This window comes from Rhinolophus hipposideros, assembly GCF_964194185.1.
Source record: "Rhinolophus hipposideros genome assembly, chromosome: 8".
Classification (NCBI taxonomy): domain Eukaryota; kingdom Metazoa; phylum Chordata; class Mammalia; order Chiroptera; family Rhinolophidae; genus Rhinolophus; species Rhinolophus hipposideros.
The window spans coordinates 87,401,933-87,422,105 of NC_138054.1; the positions used below are offsets into that span (position 1 = coordinate 87,401,933).

At 52.7% G+C, this 20,173-nt stretch overlaps 2 protein-coding genes across 5 annotated transcripts in view; both read right to left on the reverse strand.

Annotated features, from left to right (window-relative positions):
* Positions 1–4,862: 4,862 nt before the first annotated feature.
* TNFRSF1B (TNF receptor superfamily member 1B) overlaps positions 4,863–20,173 on the reverse strand; it is a 36,141-nt gene continuing 20,830 nt past the window's right edge. The window contains exons 5-11 of one of the 4 annotated variants that reach the window (XM_081057702.1): positions 19,881–19,974; positions 19,235–19,473; positions 18,606–18,683; positions 17,934–17,968; positions 12,079–12,286; positions 7,964–8,280; positions 5,705–7,854 (exon numbers count right to left, since the gene is read on the reverse strand). In XM_081057702.1, the coding sequence (XP_080913828.1) occupies positions 8,000–8,280; positions 12,079–12,286; positions 17,934–17,968; positions 18,606–18,683; positions 19,235–19,473; positions 19,881–19,974 (935 nt within the window). In that variant the 3' untranslated portion in view covers positions 5,705–7,854; positions 7,964–7,999. Of the gene's footprint in view, positions 8,281–11,553; positions 11,609–12,078; positions 12,287–17,933; positions 17,969–18,605; positions 18,684–19,234; positions 19,474–19,880; positions 19,975–20,173 lie in introns of all 4 variants that reach the window. The other 3 variants (XM_081057701.1, XM_081057703.1, XM_081057700.1) reach the window with 3 other exon arrangements.
* LOC308501380 (uncharacterized protein) lies at positions 5,548–6,835 on the reverse strand (the record flags this gene model as incomplete). The annotated part of the gene is given in 2 exon segments (XM_081057706.1): positions 5,548–6,384; positions 6,386–6,835. Coding segments are annotated over 2 exon segments (1,287 nt in total).

Below are 20,173 nucleotides of genomic sequence, written 5' to 3' on the forward strand. Positions count from 1 at the left end.
CCAGGGATTGTTGGGACAAGAGAGGGAGCGGTGGCAGCAGAGCATGGCAAGGGGGTGGTTACAGGCAGAAGCCACTGGAAGGGGCATGGAGAGGGGGAAATACACCATCCCTCGCTCTCCTCCCACCCCCCAGTCTCCTGCTAGTGCCTTCCCTTGGGCAACCCCTGCTGGAAGCCCAAGGGCAGGGTCTGGGTACGTGGTCTGCAGAGAGCAGCCTCCCAGGGTACAGAGCTGGGCAGAGAGAGGAACTGGAGGGATGTGTGCAGAACAAGCTGCAAATTGCTGGTGTCTTGGCTTCCCCTCTGCCCTTCCCTACCCAGCCCCCAATGCGGCCAGAGCAAGGGCGCATCAGGAGGGACCACCCTACCTCCTGATAGTGAGAGGGCCTGAGAGCCAAGGACGAGATTAGCATTCCTCATACCCCGCTCCCAACCCACTCTCCCCTCCGCACCTGGGAACATCTTTCCAAAAGACAGATTTGGCCATGTCTCTCCCCCAGTTGCAACTTTTCAGTGAGTCCCTTTTCCCAGCGCTGACGCTGACCTTAGCAGGACAGCAGAAGCCCGTTAGACCTGGCCGCGCTCTCTCCCTCTCCCGGCGCCCCACTGGGAACATTGGGGTCCTCACTCAGTTCTGCAGACCTCTGCTCCAATCAGCCCTCCAGGCCCTCCCCTGACCTCGAGCCAGAAGGGCCTCCCTGTCCAGTTCATCCTCACCGCCTGTGCGCTTAGCTGTTCCTGTGTTTTCTCACTGTCTCTCTTCCCACCTACTTTTAGTAGCTGCTGCATCTCAGCACCAGAGCACTGCCCTACGTGAAGAAAGCACAATAAATACTTGTCCCTTCAAACGCTGTGAGCTGGCAGAATACGTTTGTGGTACTTAAGGCCGTGAAGCTGGTTGGGACCAGCAAGGAAGTCAGTAGGAAGTGAAGAGGCCCCAAGGACCGAAAGGAGGAGGAACCCGCGAAAGAGGCAAGAACCCTGAGATGGTAGGAGAGCCGGGTGAGGGGCTGGTCACTTGGGCCCAGTGCTGACCATGGAGGAAGCGAGAGGAGGCCTGAGATCCACGAGTGAATTGAGCAGCAGGCCCGGCAGCGGCGACCTGGACAATTGGAATTTCAGTGGAGAGTTGGACGCAGCCTTACTGGCGTGAGCTCAAGAGAAAGTGAAAGAAGACAAATTGGAGGCAGTAAATATTGATAGACCACATTTCCTAAGCGTTTTTGCTGTTAATAACTGCTGGGAAATCTGACAGTAACCGGAAGGAGAATTGTTATCAAGAGGGTTTTGTTGTTCTTGTAGTGAAATACACTGACATAAAATTTACCATCTTAACCATTCCTAAGGGTACAGCTCAGTGGCATTAAGTACAGTCACACTGTTGCTCAGCCATCGCCACCATCCATCTCCCTCTTTCATCTTACAAAACTGAACACTCTGTACCCGATAAACACTGACTCCCCATCCCTCATCCCCCACCCCCCGCCGGGCAACCACCATTCTACTTTCTGTCTCTATGAATTTGGTGACTCTCAGTACCTCATATACGTGAAATCACACAGTATTTGTCTTTTTGTGACTGGCTTCTTTCACTCAGGATAACGTCTTCGTGATTCATCCTTATTGTAGCATGTTCAGAATTCATTTTTTAGGGCTGAATAATACTCCATTGTATGAATATACTGTTGTTTGTATATCCATTCATCCATCAGGGGACACTTGGTTTGCTCCCACTTTTTGGGTATTGTGAATAATGCTGCAGTGAGCATTGGCATACAAGTATCTGATTGCATCTCTGCTTTCAGTCCTTTGAGGTGTATACCCAGAAGTGGAGTTGCTGGATCATATGGTAATCCTGTTTAATTTTTTTAGAAACTGCCATTCTATATTCCATAGCAGTTGCACCATTTTACATTCCCATCAACAGTGCACAAAGATTCTGAGTTCTCGTCTTCACCAACACTTACGTTTTTTTATAGTAGCCATTCTAATGGTATGTTGGTGGTATGTTGCTTTGTAAATGGGAAAACCATTAGTATGTTTACACGCAGACAGAAAAGGCCCAGAAAACGGGGAAGCTGATGCTAACAGAAAGAGAGAGGGTTGTCAGTGCAATGTCCTGAGGTGAGGTGAGGTGGGCGGGCAACTAAGTTCCTGTGCAGAGAGGAGGGTGCCTTTAGCCAGCAGCCTGGGTGCTGATCCACAGTCCAGGGGAGAGGGCTGAGGATCTGGGCACAGATGCAGGCAGGAGGGTACATGTGGGGGAGAGCCTGACCATGTTCTCGTGTTTATCTTCTCTGTGAAACAGGCAGCCAGGTAACCAGCTGAAGGTAAGGGTGGGGCGAGGCCAGAGGCTTGAGAGAAGAGATGGTGTGAAATAGTCTACCTAGGAGTGTGGGAGAGTATGTGGTGGGGTTGGCAGGCTGATAACAGCCCCCACAAAGACATCCACATTCCAATCCTTGAAATCTCTGATCATGCTACCTGGCAGGATCTGGAGATGGGGAGATGAGCTTGCTTTACCTGGGTGGGCCCATTGTAATCACACATGTCCTTGTTGGGATGCAGAGGGAGATTTGACTACGAAAGATTTTATGCCGCTGGCTACGACGATGGAGGAAAGGGTCACAAGTCAAGGAATGAAGATGCTTCTAGAAGCTGAAGGCAAGGAAATAGATTCTCCCCTAGGGCCTCCAGAAACAGACTCTCTTCTAGAGCCTAACAGCCTTGGCAACACCTTGATTTTAGATTTATTATCTCCAGAACTGTAAGAGAATAGAGAATAAATTTGTGTTGTTTTAAGCCACTAAGTCTGCAGCAATAGGAAACTAATACACCAGCAAGAGTGGAGGGGGATACACTGTGACTGCTGGGTGGCACCAAGGACCCCCTTAGTGTTTCATGATCGTGAAATTAAAGCAAGACCAGCCAGCACGGTTGACTGTTTTGGTCTTGTCCCATACAGGGGCACAGGGGCACAGGTGCAGGTGTGGCAGGCACAGGACGTTGGATTTAACCAGAGAGAGAACAATAAAGCAGTAAGAAGACCAGAGAGTTGAGGATACATGCACGGGATAAAAGGATTGGCCATCGTCTTTCTGCCAGATAAGACAGGAGAGGATGAGGGACAGAGGGCTCCTAGTGAGGGAGAAAGACAGAAGTAGTGTTGGGGTTCGGGGGTGGGGGTGAGGGAGAGTGGGATGCTTGAAATTGAGATGATGGTGGTGGCTATCAGTAACGACACGTCTAGAGCAGGGCTCAGCAAACGACAGACCACAGGCCAAATGCACCTGCTGCATGTTGGGTCCAAGCTTTATTGGAACACAGTCATGCTTGTGGTATAATAAGAGACCTATCTGGTCCTTCTCCCCAGTTCTTGGCACAGAGCTCCTAAAACCCTTGGAATTTCCTGAGTGATGAGAGTGTCTTCTGTCATTCACAAGGAGCCCCCTTTGAGCACACGTGTTTATGCTAATGAGGTGACTCAGAATGGAGCTGGTCACCAGGAAGATCAAATGATTAGAGTGGGAACTCTCCACCTCACCTGAGGACCTCTGAGAAGGCGAGAGGGCTGCAGATTAAACTCCATAAAAACTCAAACAAATTGAGATTTGATGGTTGCTTAACAAGCCAGGAGGGTGGGACATCCCCATTCCCAGGGACAGAAGCTCCTTCTGGCCCTGGCCCTGTGTACCTCTGCATCGGGCTGTTCACCTGTATCCCTTATACAAACCAGTAATGTAAGCAAACATTTCCCTGAGCTTTGTGAGCAGTTCTAACAAATGATCAAATACCAAGGGGAGGTCATGGATAGCCGCCGATATGACAGAGGCACCAATGACATCCTGGACTTGCGGCTCGTGTCAGAAGTGGGAGCAGTCTTGTGGGACTGAGCCCTTACCCTGTGGGATCTGACACCTTCAGGTAGTGTCGGAATTGAGTTCAGTGTGTCGGACACTTTGTCAGCGTCTGCTGAGAACTGGGGAATTGCTCAGTGGGGCAGAAAACTTCCCACCCATTCTTGGACGTGTTGTTTGTGATGTATTGGCCTTCGTGCTTCAGCAGCAGAGGTGAGTAGCTGTGACAGAAACACCCCTCACCCAAGCCTAAAATATGTATTCAGTGGCTTTGTACAGGAAAAGTTTGCCAATCCCTGGCCGAAGGTGAGTGGCTGAGACAGGGTAGAGGGCAGGGCTATGGGAGAAGAGTACAGGAAATCACCAACAATGAAAACTGTTACATTGAGGTAGTGGCAATGACTCTTGGAAGGAGGGTGAGTGACCCAGGGGTCCGCTGAGTGAATTCAGCGGCCAGGGTCTCTCCAGGCCTTTACATGAACTCCCTTTGCCTGCAACTTCCTCTCCACCCCTTATTCTAGAAATCTGCTATGCCTCAGGAACAGGTCAGAGATAATTTCCACAACCCTCCTCAACCCCCTGGCTGTGCCCAGGACCCTCCTCTGTAGGCCTTCTCACCCCTGCTTATCTGAGCACCCAGTGAGGGGTCTCATAGGTGTGACCCAGACTGGGGCCTCCTGGAGGCCAGAGCCTTGCTCTCCTGGTGAGGTGTTGGGCTGTATGTGAAAAAGCAGATATGCAGAGACTCCACCTTCACCCCAAGAACAGGCTGAGACCAACATGAAAGGGCACGTGATGAGGGCTACATGGAGGCCCGCTGGGTGCTTCTGGGCAGGAAGCTGCCATCTTACTGTTCACAGGCCGAAGGGAGCAGGCAGGTTCCAGAACATGGGCTTGTGAGACTCCCGTGCCCATGACCCCGTCTCCCCCTATACATGGGTGGTAGGCAAGCAGGACCACGGACAAACCCCAGCTCAGACCTAAAGCCAGAGCCAGGGGTCAATGTCTAAAACAAACGAAAGGTTTATTTATAAGCAGGAATGCTGCCCAGTACACAGTGGAAACTCTCATTGTCTTGGGATCAGCACAAGCTGGGAACTGAGGCTACATCCAGAAAGGGTTTCCTTTTCATTCACTTCCCTGCTCTGCTGGGGTGATGGGCGAGGCCTCAAGTCCTCCCAGGACTGACCACCAGGGGGCACATGTGCTCCATGACAGTGCAGGGTCCAATGTGGGCAGAGGCGGGGGCCAGTCCAGGCAGTAAGACGTCTTGATTTCCTGGGCGGGACGCCTCTTGTCTCTATGGCACCGGCTGGACTCTCGAGCCCTCTAAAAGTTCAGCTGCCAAGTTCAAGTCCAGTAGAATATTTCAACAAGGGAATCCAGTACCTCGGATCCAAATGGTTTCTCAAGGAGCCCCCGTCCCCTTCCTTCCAGAATCTGGTCAAGGCCACACTTGCCCACTGTCTGTAGGATGTGGACAAGTATGTTTGGCAGGACCGGGCTGACTCCTTATTTATTTACTTATTTTGACCCAAAATGTTAAGATTTTATTTACAAAGCTTCTTTGTTGTACAGAAAGTAAAAATGCTGTTACAATCTTGGTGTAACTGGTAGCCACAGATGGTTGACTCAGCAATCACAGCTATCCACGCGACAAGCAAGAGTCTTACACAAAAACCTAACAACGCTTACAATTTTGTTGGGGTGAAGTTCCCCAACGTGGTGGTGGATTTCCAAGAGGGACTAAATGGAGGAAGGCGGAATGTCACAGGAACTATTCTTTGGCTCTTTGGGTGGGTGGGTGTCCTGGGGTTTGTATCACAGCTACCTCTTTTTTTTTTTTTTAAATAGCTACCAAATCCAGATGAGCAGTCCAACCAACACTGAACAGTTCTTTTTTTGTAGGTTATTTGGGGGTCTTCATCATCTTCTCCTTTATCATCTGTTTCTCTCTTCCTCTTTTCACCTTTCCCACTTTCTTCTTCCTCGTCATCTTCGTCCTCATCGTCTTCAGCTTCAACTTCTCTGTCATGTCCAAATTCCTCTTCCTCCCCACTGACTTCATCTTCATCATCTTCCCCTTCTACGTCTTCGTCTTCATCCTCTTCGTCATCAAACTCTTCTTCCTCATCTTCTCCTTCTTCATCATCCTCTTCTTCATCCCCACCATCCACCTCGGCATCTGAGTCTGGTGCTTCTCCATCTTCTCGGTCGGAGCCATCCAGGTAGGTCAGCTGGGGCAGCAGCTTGAAGACGCTCTCTTGGTCGTCATTCCGATTAGTAACCTCACAGTTGAACAGATCCAGGCTTTTCAGACATTGCAACTTTTTCAAAGGTTCCAAGGTGCTGATATCTTTCAGTTTATTTCCACTTAAATTTAGATGTGTGCGATTTGGAAGTTTTTCTGCCAACATGTCCAGACACCCATAGATTCTATTGTCACTGAGCTCAAGCTTTTTCAATTTAGGTAGTTTGGGGAGATTTGAAACTGAAATCAAGCCTACATTTATTAAACTGAGGAAGTCTTAAGTTCACAAATTCAGCAGTTAAGCCCTCAATGTTCCCATCATTTGATTTGCAATTGTCCAGGACAAGTTCTCGAACAGCTGCCGGGGTCCGGTTCCTCAGCTCCAGATGGGTCCTCCTCTTCATGTCCATGTTTCCCTCTTCCCCCCTCTTCAAACTCAACTTTCCGCGGCAGGGGCGGAGGGTGGAGAGGCGTCCCGGCCTGCGCTGCGAGGGTCTGCGCTGCGAGGGTCGTCGGAAGGGGTCTGCTGGCAGCAGAGGCCGGCGGCGCAGTCCTGGGCGGCGGGCAGCGGGCGGGCAGGCGAGTGGAGCCCCCAGAGCCAAGTTACTCACGGGAGCCGAGAGAAACCATGGAGGGAAAAGGGGGCTGGAGCGTAACCCAGGCTGACTCTTTAATAGGTAAGAACTTCTTGGCAAAACTGCTGGCTTCAGCTGCTTCAGGAAGGCCATTCAACTCGACGACGTTGGCTACAGAGACCCACATCACACGACACACACACACACAGACTGGCTCTCAGCATCTCACATCTACACGGGCACAGTACCAATGTGTCCCCACAGCTCCCCTGGGGCCTGGGACTCCAGGAACAGCAGGAGGGGTTCAGGGGGAAACAGGAGCAACCCCTGGGAGGCAAAGGAGGAAAGTCCAGGCTGAGGTAGGAGGAGAGAGATGGCTGCAGGGCCTCGGTCATCTCCAATTCCTGAAATTCCCTGATAGGAAAAGGTGTGGCCTTGGAGCCCCACACCACACAGCGAGGGAGCGAGGAAGTGCTGGGGCTCTGAGTAACCTGGAGGGAAGGTCAAAGGCAGAGGAGGCAAACTGACTTTGGCTTTGTTGTGTTATTGGCTCGTTTGCCTCCACGGTTACTTACTTTTGTTGTTTTTTGGTTTTTTATTGCCACATGTTAAAATTAAAAGGTTTCCCTGTAGAGGTGTGCCGTCTTGCCCAAGTCAGGGCACTCCTTCAGGTTGCCAGCCTGGGCCCTCTGGGTGTCTGATTTTCATGCCATTGTACGAGAGGAGGAGCTAACAAAAATGGATTTGGAGGTGGTGCCTTCTAAGGATCCTTAGCTAACCCAGGGGACCTCCTTCCCCTATAGAGGTTGTCACCCCCTCTCTGCACAGAGCCATCTGACCTTTGACAGCCCCGAACCCTCACTGAAACCGGCCTGCAGTCTCTGCATTCAGGCTAAAGCACTGCCCTTTCGCCACTGCCCCTTCTCCGTGGATGACTCCAGCAGACCCCTCTGGAGTGCAGGATGCTGGGGGCTCCCAGGAAGCCAGAGCCAGTAGAGCGCAGAGATCACAACAAGGGCTTCAGAAGCCAAGTTCATAGGACCAGCTGGGGTGCGACCTGGAGAGGCAGGGGCTCGCCCCAGGCTGCCCAGCACAGCCAGCCAGCCTTGCAAGAAGGACACACACTGTGACAGGAGAGGTTCTCCACGACTCTCCCTGCCTCCTCCTTCTGCCTGCAGGTGAGAGGAAGGCTGAGGTTGTGGAGGCCACTAAAGGAATTTAGCTCAGAAAGAGCAAGAGTGCTGGGGGCCAGGGGCCAAGAAGGCCCAGGGGTCAGCCCACCTCAGCTGTGATGCAGCCACCTCGGCTGTGAGGCGGTTAACTGGGTTTCATCCCGGCATCGGGCACTCCGAGGGGCAGGGGCTTCTCCTCCGGGTTCTGCAGCAGAGTCTCTGGAGCCCCTGGCTGGGACCCAAAAGGGCACTCCTCCTTGGAGAAGGGGACCTGCTCATCCTTCAGGGAGCCTGAGGAGCTGGCGTCCGTGTCCCCCATCGTGGAGCTGGCCTGGGAGGGGCACTGAGAGCCATGGTCAGAGCTGCTGCAAACATTCACGATGCAGGTGACGTTGACCTGGGTCCCGTGGCTGCCAGGGGAAGACTCTGCACAAGACGAGAGAGGGTGGTCGGTCGGGGGTCCTGGAGTGGGGAGGTCTTCACAGCCTGTCTCCTGCCCCAAAAGGCAGGTTAAAACATGTGGGAAAGAGCACAGAGTCAGAAGCCAAGAGGCCCCAGCTCCAGCCCAGCTCGGCTCTGTGACATTGGGCAAGTCACGTAATATTTGTGCGCCTCAGTTTCTTTATCTGTCAGATAAGAATACCCAGCCCAACTCAGCCCACAGATGGGAGGAACCGATTATATAAAGCAGGTGAAGGTGCTTGAAGAACAAGACATTCTTCCCACAAAGAATCAGAGAAGTGAGCAGGAACAGGAAGCGCACGTTACAGAATACTGGTCAAGCAATGAAAACGAGTCCCTTTCCCATAACTGCTAGAAGGAATCCGCACTCCAGGCCACACCAACTGGCCCATTATCTGTATCTGCCAAACGATCAACATCGAAGCGCTTGGAATTGCTCCTTTATGGAGATTAAGCATTGACCCTGAACTTGGCTTCATTTGCAGCACATTTGTTTTCTTTGGGTAGTGCTGCCTCTGAGATTTCATAAATCGGGGGTTCCAGAATGGGGAGGGGCGGTAATTTGTCCTCGTCACTGAGACTGGAATGTTTGGAGCTCTGCAGCCTGACAATCCTAGGTTCAAATCCCTGCTCTGCCCCCATGAATTTGGCCAAGTCACTTAACCTATTGGAGCTTCCATTTGTTCAGCTATAAAATGGGTATAATGACCCTGTCCATCTCCTGCAGGCAAGGACAACTGTCGTGCTCATTGCCACATCTCCAAAGTCTGATTGGCTCCTGGAGACAGGGCGACATTCTCAATGAAGCCAGGGTTGAACAATGGCCCTATATATCCAACCACCTGTTCATCTCAACCTGATTCCATCCCCATCTCCTACCCAACCCGCTTCTTCTTGTTTCTGTTCACATTGCCACCATCCACCCAGCTGTCAGACCCACAGCCTTGAACTCTCACACCCCACCTCCAATCCATCAACAAGCCTTGCCTGGTCCACCTTCAAAAGATACTTCAAGTTCACCACTTCCTGCTATCTCCCATGCAAACCTCCATCCACGCCCACCGGGACCAGTGTGAACAGCCTCCACCTACCTCTTGGCTTCTACCCCACCCCTCTGCTGTCCATTCTCCACCAGCGGCCAGAGCCCGCCCTTTAAAACTTGGCAGATCACTTCCTTGGCTGTTCAAATCACCAGTCCTCACCACGGCCTGTGAGGCTCTGCCAAATCTGCTGCCTGCCTTCTCCCGCCCATTTCCTGCTGCTCGAAGATCTTGGCTGGGTTCCTTCCAGACATATTCTCCTCCCTGCGGCTCCTTGAGTCCTCCAAGCCTCAAGGCCTTTGCACATGCTGCTCCCTCAGCCTGCAGAGCTCTTCCCATGGCTCACTCCTTCCTTTTGCTCAGGCCTCAGTTCAGAGGACCCTTCCTCCAAGTAGCCCCCCTGACTTCCCTTTCTAAAAACATTCACCTCCTGTCCCATCCGTCTCTCCCTGTGTCCCTCCCTCTGCTATGATCTCCAGGGCCCTGGCTCCTCCCACTGTACAATCAATTTCCTGGGCTGCTCATTTGTGTCCCCCCACAAGGCCCTGAGCCCCGGAGGGAATGGACTGTTCCCTACTGTGTCCCTAGTGCCTGTAACAGGGACACGTGAATAAATAAAGACCAGCTCATAAGTGTGTTTTGTTCTTATAGGTGGCTGTGTTTTCAAATAAATTGGTTGCCAACATTTAAAATTCAGTTTCCATTAAAAATATCTGGATTTATGGCTGCCCTGGGGAGCCAGATGTGGGAGATTTGGCCATCAAGGGTCCACATACCTGAATGCAACTGGCAGGAAGGGCTTCAGGGTGCAGGTTCTGGCCCAGCCACCTTCTGGCCCAGCCCCTGCGAACATCTGAATTCCTTAACTAGTTGGTGAGGGACCAAATAATAGATAAGCCAGGAGGTGAGTATAAGTGGCTGGGTGCGCAAAAGCCCCACAAAAAGTGCTGGCTGCTGCTGCTGACACTGTGGGACCGACTGAGTGCCCAAACGGATGTGGTTGTTTATTTTCCAGTCCTCTCCTCAGCCCTGCTCCCCCGACTCCAGGGACACTGAGACGAGGATGGAGCAGCGAGCTGCTCTACTCAGAACAGCCCCAAACAGGCCAGGTGGAGAAAGGGCTGAACCCATGGGGCCGGAAGGAAACTTCCACCCTGAGCCACCACAGCCCCCAAATGTCACCCAGAGTCACCATGGCCTTTGCACATTGTGAATGAGACATTGTGGGGGCGGACAGGGGGACCACAACGGGGCACAGCATGGGGTTTACCCGTTCCCACAGTGGAGAGAGGTGTTGGGGTGGGAGGGAGAGCAGGGGAGAGCAGAAGCCAGAGAGGCAAGTGGGGAACGAATAGGGAAGGGGCAGAGGTAGAGGGGTGGGCAGACACAGTCAGAAGTCCATGCCAGGGCCAAGAAAGAAGCCACACCAGAACAGCCATGGAAGAGGTGTCACTAAGGATTAGAAAGATGAGTCCAAAAGTTGTACAAAGACAAAGAGGTCATATTCGAAGCTCATTCATTCATTCGATAGACATTTCAGGCCACCTGCTATGTTCCAGGAACTAAGTCAAGCCCTCCCTCGTGGAGTTTTCAGGCTGGGGTGGAGACACTGACAGGACATCACACTGAAGAAGATGGAGGGCTATGATGGGGAAACATAAATGGGGCACCTCATCCATGTGGGCTGCCAGGGGAGGAAGCAACACCTGAGCCGGGTGACAGGTAGGAAAGGGTCTTGCAACTCTGCCGAGGAGGTGCCATGGCTCATCTCTAAGTAAGGAAACTGAGGCTCGGCGGGGTTAAGGAGTCAGCTCAGACTCTCTCAGTCACAGAGCAGCTAGGAGGGCATCTGAGAATGGCCACGGTCATCCCTTGACTTCCCACCAGCCAGCCCTGCCATGTGAGAGGGAAAGAGGCCAGTCAGCAGACTTGACCTCTCCCTACAAAACACACCCAAGGAAACTCCAAGCTTTCCGGGGAACCCCTGCAGGGGCCCCCTCCAGTGTGGGCAGATGCCAACCAGGGTGACACCTGTCACCATCCATCCAGGACAAAATGCAAATGCGTAAAGGGGTCAGGGGCTTCTCCAGACCCCACACCCTGAGCTCCCTGGGGCTTCAGGCCCAAAGGGACCGGGCAACGAGCCACAGTGAGTGGAGCCCTAGAGCCCCGGGGTGATTTCTGGCTCTACACTTACTAACTGTGTGCCCTTGAACAAACTGGTTAACCTCTCTGGGCCTCGATGTCCTCATCTGTAAAATATAATCAATATTAATAATAGCATATTATAAATACACCTGTATAATTATAATACGATATTATACAATAATTATATAATACTGTAACATTAATATGTAATGTTATTATGATATATATTATAATATACAGGAAAACTCCTTGCCTGGATATTGGGGACTCGAAGGACAAGTTGGAATTATCTAGAAGGAAGGGTGTTCCTGGGGAAAGACCCGACACAGGCAAAGATGGAAGGGACTTGGAAGGGTTCAGAGAACTGAAAGAAGCTTGAGGCTCAGTGTTGCACCTGAGGGCAGTAGGGGGGCGAGGCTGGAGGGCGAGCCAAGGCCAGTCAGGCAGGGTTTCGAAGGCCCTGCTAGGAGCTCAGGCCTCAACCTGCATGGGAGGCCCAGGAGGAGATGGCTCAGACAGAAATCAGGGAGAAACACAAAGGGGAGATGAAGCCAGCTGGGCGCCCACCTCTTACCTGAGCTTCTGGAGCTTGCCTGGGCCTCCCCAGACCCGCTGGCCTTCCCTGTGCCTGGTGCCTGCGGCTGGGTCCTGCTGGGCGCCCTCTTGTCTGCAGTGCTGGCCGAGCTCTCCAGGGAGCTGCTGCTGGAGCTGGACGCCGTGGTCAGCAGGTGCTGCTGCTCAGGGCCTGGAGCACCCCGGGCCGTATCGGCAGGCAGGTGAGGCTGAATGGGGAGGAGATGAGGGACAGCGGTCAGGCCATCAGCCAGCTCCTCTTCCGTTCTCCTTCTCACCACCATCTGCACCCCATGCCATGAACACTTTACAGTTTACATGGCGCTTCTGCCCACACCCACACATTCTTTCCACACATCGTGCTTTCAGGGCATGCAGTTCTCTATGGTTTCTGTGATTAGCATCTGGTTGCCCTACTGGAGTGTGAGGCCTTTGCAGGACGGGGCCAGGTAGCCCTGTTCACCAGTCTTAGAGGTGGGGCAGGATTTGCAAAATGAAATAGAGGCCCAGAGAAGGAGACTGACTCTCCTAAGGTCACCCCATCAGCACAGGGTGATGTGGCCCAGCCTAGCAGCCAAGACCATGGACTCTGGAGCCAGACATGTGAGTACAAATCATGACTCCATCACTCACTAGCTGTGTGACCTTGGGTAAGTTACTTAACCTCTCTGTGCCTCCATTTTTTTTTTTCATCTAGAAAGGGAGAATAAAAATCCCACTTGTGAAGATTGTTGTGAAGGTCAAATGGCTGAATATTTGTAAAGTGCTCAGAACAATGTCTGTTAATAGTAACCTCCACATAAGAGTTTGTTAAATCAGGGGTAGGCAAACTACTGCCGTGGGCCCAGTCTGTTCTGCCACTGTTTCTGTATAGGCTGTGAGCTAAGAATGGTTTGTACATTTTTAAATGGTTGAAAAAAATCGAAAGGCTACTATGTCATGCCATGTGAAATTCAAATTTTAGTGTTCATAAATTACAGTTTTATTGGAATACAGCCAGCCACTCCCATCTGTTTATATACTGTCTGCGCTGCTTTTCCCCCACAACCACAGCAGGTTTGAGCAGTTGTGACAGAGACCTATGATCCAAAAGTCCACAGTATTTACTACCTGGCCCTTTGCAAAAAAAGTTGGTGAGTCTTTGTGTTCGATCAACCAATCCACTGCAGAGCCTTTTTAGTTAGGACCCTCAGCCACGCTGCCTCAGCAACCCTCCGCAGACGCCACTCTTCAGGTTGCTCTGTGACTCCTCCTAATGCCTTTTTCTCATAGAACATTAATAACAACAACAATAATCATACTAATAAAATATTAGCTGACATTCAAGTGCTACCCAATGCCAAATGCTGTGCCGACATCCTTCCGAGACACGATCTATACTGATATTTCCAACAGCCCAGTGTCGGCCTCACTTTGCAGGTATGGAAACCGAGGCCCAGAGAGGTTGACTTACTTGGCCAAGGTCACACAGTTAGGACATGGTACAGGTGGGCTATAACCCATGATGCCTTTCCTGGGTGTCTGGGGTTTCAGGGAGGCTCCAGACACCCATGCTGAGTTTATTGCCTGTCCACACTAACTGGCAAACCAGCCCTTGCCTTGGGGTTTTGATAGATCTCTGGATCCCAGAAAGAAAGGAGACGAAAGGGTCCGAGTTCCCACCCAATGCCCAGGTTGAGAGGGTCCAGGGTAGGATGTCAACTGAGGCAAAGTGAACTGCTGGTCAGACACTTCTTAGCACAGTACGGGGAAGTAAGGGTTAAAGGGTGGGCTTGCTATGGGATGGGGGGCACAGGCACAGCAGACTCCCTCCCTAGGGAAGACTGAGACCCTACGGCCTCACTCCAGGAGAAGCTACAATTCCAGGTGTGCTCTAAGCAGCGGCAGAGTACCTGATCCCTCCTTGGAGGGATCTAATTCCCACAGCCTCTGGGGACCCCAACACCACCCACCATGGCTATGGCCTCTTGAACTGAGCCCTCCAGAGGAGCCCTCGCTATCCTGAGCCAGCCCATAGCCTCTTAATCTGGGCTGGAAGGATCCTTTGCAAGGTGTCCCGGTGAGGCCATGGGGGCCTAGAGAGGGTGAGCCCCCTGCTCATATCACACAGCTGGTCCAGGGCAGGGGCAGGACTAGCCCACAACAGTGTACCAGAGCTGCTGGCTTTCCACTGCATCCTGCCTCCCTGGTTCACCACCCCCAGCTTTGGAGGGATGGAGGGCATTTCAAGTTCATGTTGAACCTTGTCCAGGTGGTCTGACCTTGGCCATTGGACCCCACTCCTAGCCTTGCTCTGAGGTTTGAGAGGCGAGGGGAGGGAGGGAGAGGGAGAACATCCAAAGGTCATTCCTCACAATGCACAAAGAAGGGGCTTTTGGGGCCCGTGTCCCGCTCCTCTGGTGGCCAGGGCGAGGCAGAACAGAAACCCCCAAAGGTCACAGCCCGCCTCCCTCCCCTCAAAGCCACAAGTTATAAAGTTCAGGCAGGCTCTGATAGGGCAGATGCATCCTGAGTCCTGTTCCTTGGGCTGGGACCCAGTAAGAGAGGGTACGGGGTACTGAGGGGGCTCATGCAAAAAACAGGATCCCAGCCAGCCAGCCAGCCCACCCCCCTCACCGCCCAGCCCTGCCGTGGGCAGAAGCAGAGACCCCAGCAGAGGCACTGGCTAGGTCCTCCAGATTCCCACAGGGTCTGTGTCTATCAGCACGTGTGAGTGCATGTCCATGAGGCTCACACACCTCTATGTACAGGTGTGAGGATATATGCAGTGCACACACACGTGTGCTGTGTGTGGGGGGGAATGTGTGCACCTCTGTGAGACGTGCAGTTAGCGTGCGTGCTGAGAGAGGCACTCCTAGGTTTGCGTCCTAGGCCACTCTCATTAGCTGTGTGACCTTGGGGAAGCTATTTAACTTCTCAGAGCCCAAGTTTGCTGGGCCACAAAACGGGAGCAATAATCATACTGTGTGTCATAGCGTGGCTGTGAGAATAAATAACGCTCAGGACTGTGCCTGGCATACGGACGTGCAGCGCCTCCCAAATGTCTGTTCTCATCAGTACAAGTGAGCCCGTGAACGACCGTGTCTGTGGGGGTGACTGTGGGTGAGCTCACACAAGTGGATACGCTGACCTTTTCTCAGCAAAGGGAAGCCACTGTCCCGCCACGCCTTGGGGTCACTTCTGCAGCAGGAGGGATGGGGCGGAGTTGAGTCGCACACGCTCCACCCCAGGACCTAGGCATTACCAGGCAGCCTCGTAGCAGGGACCACTGCCAGCCAGCTGAGGAACAGAGTGAGGCACAGGCTAAGCGAGGGGGCGTGGGTGGGGGAGGGAGTCCGGGGACTGAAGGGCACCTGGGAAGGTGACCAACCTCCAAGAGCAGGCCCTGGTGGGGCTGAGGGTGTTTTGGAGTAGCCTTGAATGTCTGGCCTGGCAGAGCCTGCAGATTCAGTTTGAGTTTCAAACCTGGGCTCTGCCACTTATTTACTGGTCTGACCTTACACAGGGAACAGAACCGCCCTGAGTCTCAGTTTCCTCATCTGTAAAATGGGGGTGATGGTACTGTGTACCTCATAGGGGTGTGTGCAGATGCAGTGCCAAGCAGAGGCAGAGCCTGGCACGGGACTCGGCCAGTGGTATGCGGCACCAGCTCAGACCTGTGCGTGAGTCTTCCCAGCCCCACACTCAGTAAAGTCTGGGTAGCTTAAAATTGACCATGGTGGGAGCGTTTATAACACAGAACTGAGCTAACACGCTAAATCAGCATTTTGGGTTTTCAGTTACCAGCACACCACTGATCGCTACACACAACACTCAACAAGAAATAGCTGAGTTGCTCAAACTCAGTGAACAGAAAACTCAGTGAAGGGAAAGGGGAAGCAGAGGCTACAGGCCCACACCCAGGACATCTTCACTGCACTGAGTATTGGGAAACACTTAGTGAGAAAGAATGTGGCAGCTGGGCTGCGCGGTTGGAGCCTGGAGGACACACTTGCTCTACGTGTCACCAGGCAGCAGCCGTCAGTGTCACTGAACAGAAGCCAGAAAAAGGAAGCAGGGGCATTCGCACCCTGGGGGAATGAGAAAAAGAGTTTGAACTCTCAAACCAATGTGTATACCTGCTAAAATACTGTAGGGCAGGCCCTGAGCACTGGGCCAGGACTCCAGAGACATACTGTTGTGTGACCGTGGGCAAGTCACTTTCCCCCTCTGCCCTCTTTGCTTGTCAGCAAAATCAGGACACGAATTCAGTCCCTGGTCCGTACCAAGTCCGAAGCCCTGTGTAAACCTCAGGCACTAGGCCGCTCAGGGCTGAGCTTTTCCTTAGCACAGTGGTTCTCAACTGGGGGGATTCTGACCTGCAGGCAACATGTGGCAATGTCTGGAGACATTTTTGTTTATCACTCCTGGAGACAGTGCCACTGGCATCTAGTGGGGAGAGGCCAGCGATATTGCGGAACAGCCTACAATGCACAGGAAACCCCCCCCAAAACGATATTATCAGCCCCAAAACATCAATAGTGCCTTGGCTGAAAAATCCTGCCCCAGCAAGATGAGGGAGATGGAGGGAGTTCCTTGGGCTCTGTTTCCTCATCAGTAAAACTGAGTAAAAACCTTACCCTGCCTACCAGATACAGGATTACAACAAGTCACCGTGTACTGGCTTATCCCACACCCTCTCCCGTCCTCCACCCCAGAGGCCGGGAAAGCAAAGTGCCCCCTTTCCCAGCCTCCCTTGCGGCCAGGGGTGGTCGCATGACACCATTCAGGCCAATAAGACAAAAGGAAAAGTCTACCGGGACGACTGGGAGAACACCGTGATTTCCCGATAAAAGGCACCAGGGCTGGACTGGTCATTTCCGCCTCTTCTTCACACCTCAAACATACGAAATGGTGATCACCCTCCTTTGACATGAAGCCACAAGCAAGAGAACCAAAGCCAACACACTGAAAATGGCGAAGCCTGCGGTCCTACTGGCCTTTCAGAAGGCTGCAACTGAACTATTCCAGTAGCCATCAAGCCCTCGACCTCTTGGTACCCTGTTTCCCCGAAAATAAGACCTAGCCAGGCCATCAGCTCTAATGCGTTTTTTGGAGTATTAGAGTTGATGATCCGGCTAGGTCTTATTTTCGGGGAAATACGGTATATGAGAAAAATAAAGCCATTTTATTTGAAATCACCATTAAGGTTTTGGTTACTTGCAGCCAAATGCCTTCCTAATGGAGAATTGATGAAATACTATGTCAGTGTTGTGTCTCTAACAAAAGTCCTTCACAGACTCTATTAAAAAAAGATCAAAGGTGAGCTGCTTCGGTTGCAGTGGGAGGACGCAGGGCTCAGTCCCCCAGCCTTCACCTCCACCCCAGAGATGTCCCCGAGGGACCTCTGTGGACCACCGGGGAACCCCAGCACTTAGTTTGACAATCACTGTTCCATGAGCAAGGGCACCACAGAGATGCTGAGAACTGTTGCCAGCTGACTGAATGGCACAGCCGTGCAAGCTGGGCTGACCAGCACTGTTTCCATTTAATGGTGAGGAAACACAGCCACAAGCAATTTCACGTCTGCCCCAAGGTCACACCACGGGTCCAGGACCACAGGCCTGCCACTGATACCACTAATCCCCTGCTGCCTGATGTGGCATTTCACATTCAGCCTCCTTTATTCGCCCATGGGGGATCGCCTACCCCCAAGGACAGATGCTGGCTGGCCTTTCCTCAGCCTCCCAGGGCTCAGCCTCACCACCGGACACTAGACAGACCAACTTAATAAAATTTGCTGCTTCCGGTGAGACTACCCAGCCCCCCAGGACGGAGCGCAGGGGAGGAGGAGAGGGGAGGCAGAGGGGTACTCACCACCTTCGCTTCTCCTTGCATGCAAAAGGGCTTCTCTGCAAAGAGGAGAGAGGGGACAAGTCAGGGAGAGTGACTTCCTCAGGCCACATCTGTTCTAACTAGGATGGCAGCATGGGGCCCGAGCAGCGGGAGTAGGCCCAGCCCTGGGAGGACCGATTACCTACCAGACAAGATACACAAAGACCCCACAGCCGACTCTCCAGCTAGCCTGACATTGTTCCACTCCCCTCCACCACCCCAACTATTTTCCAGCCTCCCCTCCTTTGATCGTGCCATGCCCTCTGTGTAGCATGCCCTTTCCTTCCTGCACACATCCCCCCCATCAAAATTTTACCTCAATGTCACTGCTCCAGTGACATTTTACCTCAAAATTTTACCTCAATGTCACATTTTAGCTCAAATGTCACTGCTCCAGAATGCCTGAATACCCCAGGATTCCCAGACAAGAATCCTGGACTCTTACCCCCTCAAACAGCCCAGATGGCGTCTTGCCTTTCAGTAGATAAGTCAGAGGAAGTGCCTTCTGCCACAGGCTTTAAGCTCCTACAGAACAGAGACTACCATCTGTGGCTTTGTCTGACCCCTGAACTCACAGGCGGCACCCCAGCAAAGCTTCCTGAACAAGTGGAGGAATGAATGGGTGGATGAAGGAAAGAAGAAATGGAAGCTTACTTTTCGTCTGGGTTATGATGACACAGTTCACCAGCCCTATTATTAGCAGTCCCAAGGCTGTCACACCCACAATCAGTCCTGGAAGGAAAAGTGAAGCTCAAAACAGCTGCGAAAAGCAATCTCAAATGGACCAGGGACTCAGGAGACCCCTCAGCGCCCAAAGATGGCTGGTGTTGTCACAGGGGAGGGGCAAGCCCAGAACACAGGTCTCAAATTCAAAAACAAACCCAAAAGTGTGCCAAATGAAACATGTCTCTGGGCCATATTCAGCCCAAAGGCCACAGTTTGAGACTTCTGGCCTGATTAGTCCAAACCCCAGACAGGGAAGCCCGGGAGATGACCTGGCCCAGCCCACTGTCTTGACAGCCTAATGGGTTCATTAGAACCGGCAGTCAGGAGACCACCTCCACTTTGAGATGAAAGCTGACCCCACCCCTCCTGACCCAGGGATTCTTAGTGGCAGCACAAGGTCTTGGGATATTCTAGTCCTACCTCTACCACATCCCAGGACAGCACATCCAGCTTACAGAGGGTTCTCAGTAAGTCTCTGAGATGGGAGAGAGGGAGGGAGGGAGAGAGGGAAGGAGAGAGGGAGGGACGATGGCTGAATGGGCCCTCTTGTGACTTACCAATTGGAAGAGAAATGTTCCCTGTGCTGAGCCCTTCAGTGGGGGCACTTGGGACCATTGGGAGCAGGACAGAGGTACTTGGAGCTGTGCTGGGTCCTGGAGTTGGCTCCCTCTGTTGGGATCTCGTGGACTGAGGTTGGGGCACGAGGGCTAAGCTTGGGACCACTCCCAGGGGAGGGTGCCCAGATGTGCAGACCGCATCCATGCTTGCACTGCCAGGGGTGGCCACCGAGCTACAGCTGGGGAGGAGGAGGCTGGGTCAGAAGTCAGCAGAGGACAGAATGGCTCAGGGCAGCTGGGTTCACTTGTGGAAACCAGGCCAGCCGACAAGGGGCCCAGCAGCCAGGCCAGGGGAGTGCGCACATGTGCCATGCCCTCTTTCAGCACTGCGCCTTCCTGTCCTCACCCCACCTCTCCGCATTCAGTCTTGACTTCCACAGAAAAGCTATTGTTTACTGTGCTCTCTGTCCTGGGACCAACCCACTGTCAGATCCACCCCTCCTGGCACTGAACAAGGCTCGGCAATGCCTCAACCCAAGGGAGGGAATGGGGGGATTTCAGATAGCACGGCACAGCCACGCTATGCTCCAGACCCCACCATCAGCCCCTCCCTGCTCCTCCAGAACCAAAGGACTCAGCCACTCACTTCCGGTGGGGCCTGCAAGTATCTGTGGATGAACTCGTGTCAGAGAACGTCCCTGGGGCACAGGGCGCACACAGCACATTTGACGTTGCAGTTCCTGCAAGGAAAAATTAGAATCTGTCACCAACTCAGATGTCCCATGGACCAGATAGGTCTTGCCACTGGCGCCCTAGGGGAGGTCTTGAGGGGCCCACAGACCTCTGTCTGCACCCCTTAAAACATACACACACACACACATACACACACACACACACGCACACACAGTTGGCAGTTTGTCCTTTAACCAATTCTAGTGA